The sequence below is a fragment of the Diabrotica virgifera genome, chromosome 9 (genome assembly GCF_917563875.1).
Source record: "Diabrotica virgifera virgifera chromosome 9, PGI_DIABVI_V3a".
Lineage (NCBI taxonomy): Eukaryota > Metazoa > Arthropoda > Insecta > Coleoptera > Chrysomelidae > Diabrotica > Diabrotica virgifera.
Genome location: NC_065451.1, coordinates 119090465 through 119105152, shown reverse-complemented (window position 1 = coordinate 119105152; position 14688 = coordinate 119090465). Strand labels below are relative to the sequence as shown.

Genomic DNA, 14688 nt, shown 5'->3' with positions numbered 1-14688 from the left:
TAGTAACATCATGTCTTTGAATGAGTATAGACGTAAATTAGCAGAATTTAGAGAAAAACTGACACAGTTAAGAAGTCAGGTTTTATTTTATGAGGATAAAAATAAGGTTATAAAACAAATAGAGAACCTAACACTGGGAAGCAGCATAGACTGGACACCTAAGGAATTTAGCCAGCAGCTGCGACAAGAATATTCAAGTGCTGCGGATTACTTATTTAGGGAAACTCCAACAAGGCGAATTCATCCAATTACTATTAATGATGTTATCGACGCCGGCGCCAACAACGATGAACAAAGAAAGCATGAAAAGTGAAATAGATAATGTTTTTGCAATGACTTGTGTAATATTAGCTTCAGTGTTTATTTTAATTATAAAGATTATATTTAAAATTGTTAAGAGAAAATTTGAATCATCATGTAATATAAGACTTGATCAATAAATAAGGCGTTTAAATAAAAAACCCATAACTTTAAAAAATATTTATTTTGTACACAGAAAAATTACATTGGCATTATTTTATTGACAAACCAGTCACGCAGGCGATTCACATTTGTTTCTGCACATGAAAATAATCCAGCGGCATGACATGGGGGGTTTGCAGTAAAACCAAGATTTCCAGCAGCACGAGGCGTACCATCGAACTTGCAAACATCAATAATATGAGGAAAAATTCCAAAAACGTGGCGTTTCTTATCCAAATATTCTGCTTTTTGTTTCCCTCGAACGTAGATACAGTCAGCTGTATATAACAACTCGGTTTGCAGTATCTTATTTATTTCAGATAGTTCAACTTCTCCATCAGAGTACCGGATGCCTAGCAGATTCTTCTCCACGTATGATGCGGTCTTCTTATCCACATTACTTAGCGCATTGAATGGTTTCGGAGGCAAAAAGATGTAATGACTTCGTTTATAACCTATTTCAATGGAAAGTTCTTTAGGAACAAACCACCCATCCACAACGAATCCCTGAATATCTACGAATGCTATTCTCATGATGATTGCTCGTGTACTACTGACACCTCATGCATCTAATTTAGACTTTTTACAATTTCGGTGAGAGGGAAGTACTCCATTACACAGTCGTGAATAATAATACAATAGGCCTTGGTATTGTCGGGAAAACCGTTATTCGCTTCAATATCGAGTTTTACGTCAACGGTGGATGCTTTCATGCTTTCTTCTTGTTTCGAACAATCGATAACGAACAATGCACGATTCTTAAAAGCTGAGAAATCGAGTAGAGGTCGTTTTTGTTGGGAATGTATGTAGCTAGGATAAAATTCGGTATAGTTAAAATAGGCTTCATTGTAATCGGTTTTGCTAAAATCCAATTGCATTCTCTCGTTTGGCCAGTATTCTCCATTTAACGATAATCTAATACTTTGGATGTTGACATTGTCAAATAAAGTAGGATCAGCTGTAATCTTGTCGCGTTTGTTGGTTTGAAAGAAAACAATAACATAACGAGGTCTTTCAACTGATGTGCTAGTTTTAACAGCCCAAACTTCACGCCTGGCACCTCTCGTAATAGCAGGTAATTCATGTAATTCCCACTTTCTAAACGGAATAACTATAGGTTGATCTTGTTGAATAGATTTCATGAGTTCCAATTTAATATCATCATTGGGGAATATGTGCTTCACTCTAAGCTCAATATTGGTAATGTTAATCTTAGCGGTTGTAACAGTTGTAGTTTTGTCAGCGTTTTGTTTTTCTGTAATAACTATGCAATCGTTATCATTTCGAGCTCGAACTAGTCTTATTGTTTGACGACCACACGTAATCAATGGATAATCATTAAAAATGTTGAAAACATGCTTAAGAGGCATCTGTATGCTGAATGAATGATCTGCAGCGTTTAGAATTGGATCCTTAGGGTAATTCCATCCAGCCATAACCATATAATTAGAATCTTCTTGCGTATAACATGTCATGGCACGTACAGCACTTACGATGCCAGGATCCCGCACTGTTTCCATCTCCCTTGCGCTTTCGCTGTACGTACACGAATCGAAAAGGAAGGCACCCACATTATTTGCTAGTTTGACGCCACCATTTCCAGTTATTTCGAGTGATCCTTTAATGCATAACAAGGTTTCGCTCATTGCAAAAAACGAGTCAACTTGATTAATGCTAAATTCGACAATATCATTGCAGTTGAATGATTTGATGAATGGTGCATAAGTTCGGTATTCAGCCTTTCGAATCGATTCATCAAATATTGGCTTACGATAAATATCAAATATTGGAGGCATTGTGATGTTGTTTGAACGCGCTCTCTTTCCATACATTGTAGTCATTTTTTCAGTTTAAAACCCAACGTTTGTAAAAACAATTTGTTTGCGGACGTAAGATGTTGCTGCTTAGATGGTTGCACAACTAATGGTGTTCTGTAGGTAGATTGTTTAAGATATTGCTGCTGAGATGGTTGCACAACTAATGGCGTTCTCTGGGTAGATTGTTCTATTACTAATCCCATCTGCTTTTTGATCTAAGTTCCAGCACCAATGTGCTCTCTTCTCCTCTAAAGTTCACAGGTCGTCCTTCTTGATCGACAGCCAACACAGTGATATTGGTAATTTCACGCTGTGGCACAACAGGTAAATACAACAAATTGTGAGGGGTTTCGTCAATTGCGTACCCAGGATTTGATTGTATGACAAATTCGTAGAGCGTGTGAGCAGGTCTGTTACCGTCAAAGGCTCCGGTACTAATGTTGCATTCAAAGCGTATGCTAGATACTTTAATAATCCTAACAGGTAGATCTGAAGAATGTGTCTGTCTAGGATTTAGTATTACGGGAGAAAACCCTAATATTGTACCAAGACTGTCATTTGGTTGAAATGAAATTTTAAATTGACTGAAGATTTCGCACTGCAACGTATTGTGGTTAGGTTTTAGACTAAATATCATGTCAGGTTTAGATGTATTGGCAGCCCCCAATTTCTTTTGTATGTATTCCTCAATATCGATAATTTCATAACATCCATCAGGGAAATCAAAATGTTGCACTCGGTTATTGACATCGTAGTAATAAAACTTGCAATTTTCGATGTTTGGTATACTGTTGTAAGAATGGAAAAATCGAAGAGCTATTTCGTAATCTTTTTTCGGATCTAATACGATCGGTGTGGGAGGTTGAAACGAGAATATGTAATTGGTGCTGTTTACTCTCAACAACTGCGACATGATGACTGATTCAGGTCAATAGATTAATAGGTTTATATACAGTAAAAAACAAATTTATTCACATTTTTTTTATTTGTTCTAAAGCAAGTTTACATAAATGACAAGATGCTTGAGAACCGGGTGGGCCATCACAATGAGTCCTCCAATCAGGTCTGTTGTAATGCACGAAGCAGGGAAGTAGTATCTGCAGGTTAAATTCTTGTCGATATTCCCCAGGCAATTTATGCCATATATATAACAATTCTATAGGTTCTACAGTTCGTATAATATAATCTAGCGGTATTAATTTTAGTTCTTCTTCACTGAATCCTTCAAAACGTTTTTTGTGAAACATATGGTCCAGAAGCAGTTCCATGCCTTTAATATGCTCCATTATATAAAAACTTTAGGCATAAATGTCCACAAATGATTTGATTGTAGGTTTGATACTGATGGTTATTATAGAAAATTTTTGTATGTGTACCTAGATATTTAACAAGTTCTTTGGTCGGCTTCAAATTACCAAATGAATCGAAATACTCTACGTCGTTGTTTATCTTTCTATATGCTACCCAATGTGTTCCGCTGTGTGATGATGCATCTAGATTAACTATTGCGCATTCTCGTTTTCGAGGACCGTGTCTAGGCAGAGTGTCATTCATGAAAACACCTCGAAAATGTGGTATTTTACGTGTTTTCGCGTAATGCGCAATCTCTAAGTCGTACAGCGGACGATTGGGTAGCTTTATTGGAAGTTTTTTTTCAGATACAAACCGAATCCGCCTCTTGGTTTCTTACGCAAGTACAGACCTGAGCCGATGTGTTCCATCGCCTTATTATGGCGCATATCCTCTTCCAATTTCTTTTGGGCGTTCTTTGCGTCAACCACAGTCTTCGCCACCCCTGCTGCACCACCGGCTAAAGCCCCCAGTGCAGAAAGACCTGCAAATAGGGGTATGAGGGGTAGGAAACCTCCAGATTTTAGTGGCAACACTCGTGGAAGATCAACTGTTTTTCGTCCACCAAGTTTTTTAATTACCGATTTTGCTATTCGTACAGCTGTCAAAGCAGTATCTCTTAACGATGCTCCTCTCTTCATGGACTTTGCAATTTTAGGTACCACATCCCGATTGAAAGAATAACGTCCCTTTCTTCCACGACGACGAGGAAATCCCATTCCCAACTTTCTTTTCGTTTTCATTCCACCGGTTACAAGTAAAGCAGCACTTTTTTCGCCAAAGCTAGCGTCCTTAGACTTGAATCGCTCCCAAGCCCTATCTTCCAATTCTTTATCGGCCTTGTGACGTTCTTCGAGAGATGTATGATGCGAATAAGCGATATCGTGTTGTTTACAAGCTGCGTCTAAAGGATTAATTCCCGGATCTCCGCGTGCAAGACGTTTTTTTAGTTTTGTTCCAGGTCCACAATACTGATAACCAGGAATATGAAGCTCAACTGGAAGTTTATTAATTAGAGAGTTCAAAAGACCTTCCCCTTTGAACACCAACATTGGACTGATGGTCATGCATTTGGTGACATTGGTAATATATTGTTCATATTTTTACTATGTTTAACACACGATGAGAGTCATTCAACAAGAGCAGACGTTACCAATTGATAATCTAGATATTGTACAGAAAGCAACCAACAGTAAACATGGAAAATTATTACCAAACTCATTCAGAGCCATTATTTGTGGTCCAAGTGGATGTGGAAAAACTAACGCCATGCTATCACTTTTATTTAGTCCAAATGGCGTCAAGTTTAAAAATGTCTATGTTTATTCAAAATCCCTCTTTCAACCGAAATACCAACTATTGCGAGATGCATTAGCGCAAGTCAAAGGTGTTGGGTATTTTCCATTTAAAGACAATGAAGAAATTATTGATCCCAACAAAGCTCAACCAAACTCTGTGTTTTTATTTGACGATGTCGCATGTGATGGCCAACACAAGATTCGTGAGTATTATTCCATGTGCAGACATAAAGATATCGATGCGGCTTACTTATGTCAAACATATTCAAAAATACCTAAGCAGCTAATAAGAGACAATTGTAACATGATTGTGCTGTTCAAGCAAGACGAGATAAATTTGAAACATATATTTGATGAACACGTATTGCCAGACATGTCATTTGATGAATTTAAAAAAATGTGTTCAGAATGTTGGAGAGATAGGTATGGTACTGTGGTAATTATGAAAGATTTTGCTCTCAACAATGGACGATATCGGAAAGGATTTGATAAATATATAAAATTGTAAGGTGTTTGTTTAGTCGTCAGCACAATGCCAGATGATACGGTCGCCATTGCCCTTCGCAAGAAGAAAGTTACCGAATTGGCTAGATCAATTCGCAAAAAATATTTGGCATTGAAGTTAGGTAGAACAGAGCAAGATGAGTCACTAAATAAACTTTTTAAACCAATCTCGAAGCCTCTCAAGGATATTGCTCAATCATCAAAAACGTTACATCATACTATCACTAACAAGTTTGGACATGTTAAAAAAGAAGAGGTGAAAAAGGAGGAGGATGAGGATGTATTTCTTGATGCACCCGAGGCATCTGATGAAAACATTCAAGAGCCAATCTCCGGTTCTAACGAGATTCCGATGGACGCCACAGACGAATATATCGACCACTATCCTCCAATAAGTCACAAGTACATAAAAGAATATTTGATAAAAGACGATAAAATCGATAAAAACTATGGTCCATTTTACGATAGTATTAGTGGCTGGATATTGGGAAAACGTCGAATAAACTTTGACAAAAACAATGGAGACATAGTAATAATTCGAGAACGGGATTTTGAAGAACGTAGGTTAAGTGGTACGCCAGGCCTATATCACCTTTTATTTTATGCCAACCCAAACCCAGAACAGTATAATGATGAGGATTTACAAAAGTATAAAACACTGCTGATTAACACAGAGATTCATCTGGATACCTTAGGACGCCTTAAAGGTTCCAGCGGAGAAAAATATCATTCTATTATTAAACCTCTATTCAAACCATCTGATGCAACAATGAAAAAGCATGCAACTCGTTCACAAAAAGAACTCGACCACAGAACGAAAACAGCTCGGTCAGCATCTTCATCTACGGTCAAAGGAACGGGGTTGGATGACTCTCGTTTAACATACAACGCTGCACCCTTAGAGTATATTTATTGGGATGACGTCAATGAGTTAGTTGATCGTCTTAAACTCTTGGTGGCTTCGAAAGACGCCGGCAACACATCTCACGACAACGAAATCGTGGCTATCATCAATGAACTAAAAGAAGCCAATATAATAGAGTAACTGAGAATGATGGTATCATTTCCATTATGAGTGTCGACAAATTCGGTCATCACTCTCGTAACAGTATCACCCAAAAGGCAGTACGAGTTACATTTCCACATACTCCTGCCGGAAACATTAATGCCGAAAATGTGAAAATTTGTAATGTTAAGGACCCATCAGAATATGGTGATGCTGCAACGAAAAAATACGTTGATAATCTAATAAATGAGATGCGTAGCGTATACTTTCCAATAATTAAAGCCCATGATGCGATATTAGATCAAAAATCCATTAATATAAAAGATTTAACAATCGGACTAAACGAAGTAAGAAAAGAAGTTCCACTGCTCGAGCAAAAGCTACAAAAAATAATCGCAGATGCTATGAATACACTAAAAAAGGATACGGAGAACAATATAAATAAGTTGTTGCAACAAAAAACTAATGATATACAGGATTTAGTCGTCGGACTAAACGAAGTACGAAAAGAAATTCATAAAACCACAGTTCCACATTTAGCGATCGAACTAAATCAAGTAAGAGAAGAGCTTCATAAAACCACAGTTCCACTTCTCGAGCAAAAATTGAAAAAAATAATCAAAGATGATGTGAATACACTAAAAAAGGATACGGATAAAAGCATAAAAGAAGCTGCAGAAACACTTGCAAACCATACGATGCACGATATGAAGATGGAACAGAGGTTAAAACAAGTGGAGCAAACATTACAGGATATAGTACGTAATATTGATCTATTGCGCACACATGTTGTAGATGTAGATGCTGGAAGTCGTTAATAAGAAAATGTCTACAGAAAAGGAACAGGTGGTGAACGAATTGCATAAACCAGCACGAAAAATCTATCCTCGTCGACGAACAATAATCAAAGGAATCGATGACTTGTGGCAAATGGATTTGGCCGAAATGCGTCCTTACGCACACCAAAATAAAAATTTTAAACTAATACTAGTCGTAATTGATTGTTTTTCAAAATATGTGTGGACACGCCCTCTAAAGACCAAGACTGGCGAGGAAATTACTCAAGCATTTTCGGATATTCTCGCCCATACTCGACGACTTCCGAAGAACCTCCAATCCGATCAGGGAACAGAATTTTATAACAGAAAATTTCAAAATTTAATGAAAAAACACGAAATTAATCATTACAGCACCTACACGATTAAAAAAGCCGCCATTTGTGAAAGAGTCATTAGAACGTTAAAAGCAAAGTTGTACAAGTATTTCAGTTTACATGGATCATACAAATGGTTAGAAGCTCTACCTGTAATTACCGAGGAATACAACAATACAAGGCACAGTAAAACGGGATACAAACCATCTCAGGTCAACAAATCCAACGAAAAAGCTATTTTAAACAAGAGTTATAGTCATTTAAAAATTGCTGGTCCAAGAAAATATAAAATTGGTGACATTGTGCGTGTCTCAAAGACAAAACATTTATTTGAAAAGGCCTACACGCCCAATTGGACGACGGAATTATTTAAAATTGTAAAAGTTAAGATAACAAATCCTATAACGTATTTGCTTGAAGACATGCACGGTATACCGATTAGCGGGGGGTTTTACGAAGAAGAATTACAGAAAACATTAAACCCTGACATTTACTTGGTTGAAAAAGTACTTAGACGAAAAGGCAATAAGATGTATGTGAAATGGCTCGGTATGGACAGCAAACATAACAGCTGGATTAACGTTAATGACGTAGTTTAGGAGGATCTATCTTTTAATCCGCCGCGTAGCAATACATTTTTTGCAAAGAGGTTGTTTTTACCACAAGGAGTAGGGGACTATAAAAGAACTCATGCTTCAGTATCAATGTCAGTAAAAGTGAACATGAGCTCTCAAGATAGTGGGTATTCTTCAGGTGGCTCTCAAGATAGTGGGTATTCCTCAGGTGGTTGTGAATTTAGCATCGATATGCCTAGCAACGAAGACTATAATCAAGAATTAGATAGAGCTTTGGAAAATTATGAGGCTGCCGCCAAATCAGAAGTTTTCTACCTGCTTGCAACAAAATACACGTTATCGGGCTATGAAGTACAATGTGGTATAAGCCCTGCAAGATCATTTTCGCCTGCAGTGATTTTATCTCAACAATATAAACCTACCAGAATATCACTCAGCGCATACGAATGGTATTCCTTTATTTCAATCATCACACAACAACTAATTGATTTTTTCCAATCAACTGATGACCTCATTCACCCAACTTTTCCATGCGAAGAATACTGCACTGTTACCCCGATAGTTTACGATGATTGTAAATTCATTATTGTTAAGAAGCATGGTGTGGAGTACTATATGGATGAAGAAGAAGTGAAGCAAATTGTTGAACTTAACACTAGTGTGCTATCGCCTCGTATGCAGTTGTTAGAAAATTTGAACTTTTGTGAATATTATTATAATGTTTTAGATTTTTGTAAAAATACTGCAGATAGTTTAAACCCCTTGCAAATATTGTATGCTTTTTGTTCTATAATGCCAGATGATATGACAAACAATGCTCTTAGGGAGTTCATTTATTTTTATAAAATTAAGGTAATTAATGATTTAAATAAATGATAAAAATTGCAAATTTGGAGTTTTATTTCACATAAAACGTGACGTTTTATCGTAAAACATATAAGATTCACATAAAACGTAACGTTTTATCATAAAAAGTATAAGATTTTTATTATGATGTGATGATAAGGCGCTCAGAGCAACAGTGGTCTAACCCACGCCCCACATTTTTACGAAAACACTCTTATTACGTTAAAGCTATCTCTTATTTAAATAATGGATAACTTTAATGTAATAAAAGGGTTTTGGTAAAATTGTGGGATGTGGATTAGGTCACTGTTGCTTTGAGCGCCTCATATGAGGGAAGTGCTCATAATAAAACAAATAAAAATGTTTACATATATCTTTATTATAGAATAAAATACAGAAAGAAAAATAACATTATATTATCTTTATTATTTACAAAAAAGAGAGAAAGAGAGATAGTAGCTTATGGATATTCGACACTATCATTCGTCTCAAAAGAATCAATATTACTGCCTACTTCAGACTTCTGGTTCAGAATCATCAAACCTGTTATTTCTAGACATTTCATGTAATGCATTAACGCAAGACTCGTAATCTTTTAAATCGAATAAAACGTGAGTAAAACAACTATTGCACCAATAATATGGTTGCTGATATACGCATTCAACGATATCATCAGCATCATAAACTTCGTGAGTATGGTCGTAACGCACCAGTAAAAATTTATTTAAGGTCTCATGAGCATTTTTGAATGCAAAAAAACATGATTTACATACGTTTAGGCGATGCTGCTTAAGATAATATCCATTAGCCCATACACAATAACTGGAGTGTTCATCTTCAAATATACTCCCCCAATCTGACTTTCCTAATACATTTCTTAAATGTGACGGTATGTGTTTAGAGCAAGCAATAAATTCTATTCCTTTATATGAAGGAATAGGATCATTTTTAGCACTGCTTATCATCGTTTCCCATTTATATAAAGGAAATTTTTTTAATATTATTTTTGTTAATGTCCACGGCAAGGGGGACTGCTCGATGAAATATGATGCTGATACTGTTGTTTCACAGATTTTTTTGATAGACAGGTCGGTCAATGATGGAACATTCATCTACAAAAAAAAAATCTATTCTAAAATACTGTAATGTCCCAATGGTAGGGTTCTAAAACTATTTGGAATTAAATATCTTTTATCGTCATAAGGACTTAGCGCAATTTTTGTTTGTTCTATACTATAGACGTTATGGCTATATGACCGAATGGAGTGTTGAGTAGCAGTTTGTTCCTTAAAATCATTTAAACAGTTTACATAATCATCGAATTTTATAACATTTTTTACTATATTATATTTAGTCCCTTTTGCTTTTTTAGTGATTCGACCAGATTGAACTTTAAAAGTATACATTTTTGATCGTAATCCCACAAATTTTGTCATAATTTCTCCTTTATTTTCATCTTTCATTACTCCTAAAACTTTTTTATTTACGCGAGGAATATTATAGATATTATCTACAGCGTAATCGGATGTATCAAATTTTGATAGATCTTGTTTTATTACTTCCTCATATGCATCATGACAGTACAGTTCATAAATAAAGCTATCGGTATCCATATACATTAAATTACATTTATCTGCGCCCAATTTTGGAAGCATATAGTCGTAATGAAATTGGTACATACATAATTTTGATATATCTAAAACAGTCATGCCAATGTATAAGGGTTTATTAAAAACTAGATCTGATTTAATCAGTTCTATAGCTACTAAATTTTCATTAAATATCTTTCTGCTATGAAACCTGGCACTAGAAATTAAATTTTTAGCACCATATCGCCCATTCCATGATCTGACTAGTTTTACTATTCTATGTTTCCTTATATTCTCCATAGTCTTTCCAAATACACTATTATTGGCCAATTTGTATAAATTTCTTCCAAAATCGTTCGTAGCTGCAGCTCTAAGTCGAGTATTTAATTCTATGTAGGGTCGCAGCCACGCAGACTGCTTAAATTTCAAAATTTTATGAATCTTTTTTAAAACTAACCCATTAGCCAGCATTTGTTTTAAATTTCTATAATGAACGATATATTCTTTTTTATTATAAAGTGTTGTCATTAGTTTAGTATGATTTGAACCCAAAGCTTTGCGGTGTTCGGCAGCGAATGGAAAATCTGAGTGCAGATCATGTAATTTGCGAGGATAGTCCAAGTCAACTTGTAACATGTACCCTACGGGAGAGTCATCAGGTACAGACATAACATCAATGTCTTTGGCATCCATCCATTCGAACCCTCCGTAGGGTAAGGGTTCTCCCATAGCCCACCCATATAAATTATTGACATCAAAATACATTAAGTATTTTGAGGGCTGTGCGGGGTCATAATTAGGCATGTACTTATTATTGGCCTCCGACATTCTACCGCTACATACTGAAATTCCTCCACGAATTGCTTTCTCCATAAATAGTATCATGTCAACGTCACGCAATAACTCGAGGTTACACCCCACGTATTTCAACATACAATCCCAAGAATAACCGGGCATTGTGTAGTACCAGGCTGGATCTAACCCATAAGTTATAAAGCATTTTTTGCGGAAAGTTTCAAAAACATCTGCTAAAAGCACAATATCGGTTTTTAAGTACAAATCTGAATATTGACCTAAATTTTCAATGTTAAAGGTATCCCAAACTATTTTAGCATGAGCATACTTCTCATCTGTAAGATTCGTATCGTTTAGCTTATTATAAAATGCCTCTATTGGAGGTAAATCGGTAATGTTTAATTTTTCCCAAGAATCAATAAAATCATAGCAAAATACCCCTTTTTTAGTTATTAATTTAAATTCATCGTCACTTAACCTGCTAAATTCTCGCTTGCAAATTTTAAAGTCATTTTTATTTAATGTTGAGACTAATTCATCTAAAGAGGCTCCTAAAAATCTTAATGAATCAATAAATCGAAATTTTATATTAGTAACAGCATCGTTAAGTGTAAATGAAATGTATTTTTCTTTATTGACTGGAAGTAGACTAATATCTCCTTTTTTGCTTAACTCTGAAATTATAAAATGACTGTCGTAGCCACTCATATTGTGAAAAATAACTGGGACGACAAACAATTTTTTAAAATTTAAATTACAGGCTTGGTGGGCGAAATTTCTGAACTCCCCCGTAAAATGGTCGTGGTCTTTAACAATGATATCTGTAGGAGAAAAACATTTTTCGCATATGTGACACCTTGTGGCTTTACTGGTACTCGGGTTTTCCTGCATTGGTATAATTTTCTTAATTTTCGAATGAATACTTTGAGCTAAATTTGGTAATTCATTAGCAAACCACTCCATGCAGTCAATGCCTCTATAACTCTTAAAAAAAGACAACTTTTCATCATAGCTACATTTTACATAGTATCCAGCACTATACGGAATATGTTTTTGATATTTTTTAGTACAACAGGATGTTTGGAGGTCTGTAACTTTTTCTAACATGCACTCAAAATCTGCATATATGACAAATGGCGTTGTTTGTTTATAAGTATAATTTTTAAAACTAACAGCATCATATTTAGGAAAAGACATTTTACAATTATTCATATCTGCACACATTTTTTCATGTTCCGACAATTTCCCTTCAGTTGAAAAATAATTTAAGCATCTATTGCAAAGAAATAATTTGGCCTTTCTTTTATTTAATTGACCAGCAACTAATTTAGACATATCCGTAATGTGGCAGTAGTGGTACTTAATTTCTGAATTATCATTATCCACTGGAGGTGCTTCATAATCGTTTAATTTAGGAAAATAGTGATTCTGAATTAAAAGAAGATTTACATGTTTGGCAACGACTGTTTTAGTTAATCTAGCTGGATATACTGTGAAAAATGACTTTTCATTATTTTCTATTAATTCTAAAGCAAATACATTGACTGATATATTATTTAATTTTTCAAATTTTGAAATTTGATGTAACGGCATTGGTGCCTCTAGGTCTTCTGTTTTTAGTACTGTACTGTACCATGGGTATGAGGATGGGAGTTCTTTATGTGCTTTAGCTGGATAGAGGGCACTAACTATTGCCCAATAAAAACATGCTTGATCAGAATTTTTTACATTAATACAAGCACGCTTTTTTTGAATACTCTCAGGAAGCTTAATATACGAGGAACCATTTCCAATTTCATATCGATTAATATTTACTTCTAAAGATACAATTCTATTTAATGCAAAACCGGAGTCCCTTTCCTGAAACTCGGATAATTTAAGATTTATTTTATCTTTAACATTCTCAAAAAACCACCGCTCTGTATCGGTAGATACGTCTAGTACAGCATTTTTTGTATTAAAATATTTAAAATTTACAATTTCCTCCTCCCCCGATTTTTTAATAAATTCTCCACAAAAACAAACATTAACTTTAACAACTTTATCTGCTTTTAAAATTTTTCTGATTTTATTTTTAAAAATAATATAACAATCATTTAGGAAATGGGCTAAGTCCTTATGCCATAAATTAACTATAACTCCAGTTTTAATTCGACTTTTAAACGCGGAAACTACATTTTCCCATTTAACTCTATGTTTTAGTTTGTTGTCTAGCCCCATACCGACATGTCTATTGAAAATAATCTGTTTAAAATGTTTAAAATGTCCTACATGCGTTTGCAGTTTTCTAATTGTACCTATAGGCAAAGTGCGTTTTTTTATTACTTTATTACAAGTTTTGATTTGTTTCGTTAAGCGTTTCACCCAAATTTCTTTGTCTTTAGCTGTGAATTTATCAAAAACTATCTTTCTGATTCTTTTGATGAATAACAGTAAATTTTTACATTGTTTAACAATATCCATATTGCTTACCTCTCTTTCTCTCAGTATTTTCGCTTAGATAATTTTAAATGATGTCATGGGCTGGTACTTTTGGCCGCAGTCCACCAGGCCGTGATAAACTATCGAATACTTCCCGCTCGAAAACTCCTCAATGACGGGGCTGTAGGTATCTGTGACTCTAGGCGGTAGAAACACCACCTCTTCCCCCAAATCTAACAGAACAGCTTGCCCAAACTTTGTTGTCACAATTTTGGCTCCCGTAATGGGTACTGGAATGTCGATCGGTAATTCTTTGAGTTTCTTCACGGGTTTCCTCGCTACGACAGATGAGGCATTAATTTTTGATAAATCCATCTGAAATGAAGGAGTGATATAAATAACCAAGCAAAAAACATTGAGTTGTATTCAAAATCAAAACCCGAAAAGATTTAACAAAGAATAATTACGAAGAATGACGAATAATTGACATTCAGCATGCTAACAGTAAGTCTTTTTTGTTTGTAGACAATCAGATGTCGAAATAATAACTCTCATCTGGAATAAAGGGATAAATAGCAGAGTAGAAAACATTAATTAAAAAAATCAAAGAAAAACAGAACAGATTTAACAAAGAATAATTACGAGAAAATAAAAAAGAATAATTGTCATGCTGGCATGAGGTCTTGTAGACAATCAGGTGCTAAAATAATAAATCTCATCTGGAATAAAGGAATTTTATAAATAGCTGACCAAAAAACCGAACAGATTTAACAACGAATAATTACGAGAAAATAAAAAAATAATTGTCATGCTAGCATGTCTTTTTTGTAGACAATCAGGTGCTAAAATAATAAATCTCATCTGAAATGAAG

General features: G+C 35.0%; 2 protein-coding genes across 2 annotated transcripts; both read right to left on the bottom strand.

Annotated features, from left to right (window-relative positions):
• Positions 1 to 1031: 1031 nt before the first annotated feature.
• LOC126891265 (uncharacterized) lies at positions 1032 to 2294 on the bottom strand. The gene has a single exon (XM_050660445.1). The coding sequence runs from the start codon at positions 2292 to 2294 to the stop codon at positions 1032 to 1034; it is 1263 nt and encodes a 420-aa protein (XP_050516402.1).
• A 7844-nt stretch (positions 2295 to 10138) lies between these two features.
• LOC126891264 (uncharacterized) lies at positions 10139 to 13858 on the bottom strand. The gene is made up of 3 exons (XM_050660444.1): positions 13721 to 13858; positions 11096 to 13255; positions 10139 to 11017 (listed from the first exon to the last, which is right to left on the bottom strand). Exons 1-3 carry the CDS (start codon positions 13856 to 13858, stop codon positions 10139 to 10141), a joined length of 3177 nt encoding a protein of 1058 aa, XP_050516401.1.
• Between the last annotated feature and the right edge of the window lie 830 nt (positions 13859 to 14688).

What these genes read in the sequence shown, in the direction of transcription:
- LOC126891265 (XM_050660445.1), bottom strand. Translation starts at nt 2,294, where the DNA reads ATGTATGGAAAGAGAGCGCGTTCAAACAACATCACAATGCCTCCAATA.
- LOC126891264 (XM_050660444.1), bottom strand. Translation starts at nt 13,858, where the DNA reads ATGGATATTGTTAAACAATGTAAAAATTTACTGTTATTCATCAAAAGA. An exon ending in AAATCAAAACTTGTAATAAA is followed by an intron (nt 13,256 to 13,720) that starts GTAATAAAAAAA and finishes TCCGAGTTTCAG; the next exon opens with GAAAGGGACTCCGGTTTTGC. An exon ending in ATAATAAAAAAGAATATATC is followed by an intron (nt 11,018 to 11,095) that starts GTTCATTATAGA and finishes TTGAAATTTAAG; the next exon opens with CAGTCTGCGTGGCTGCGACC.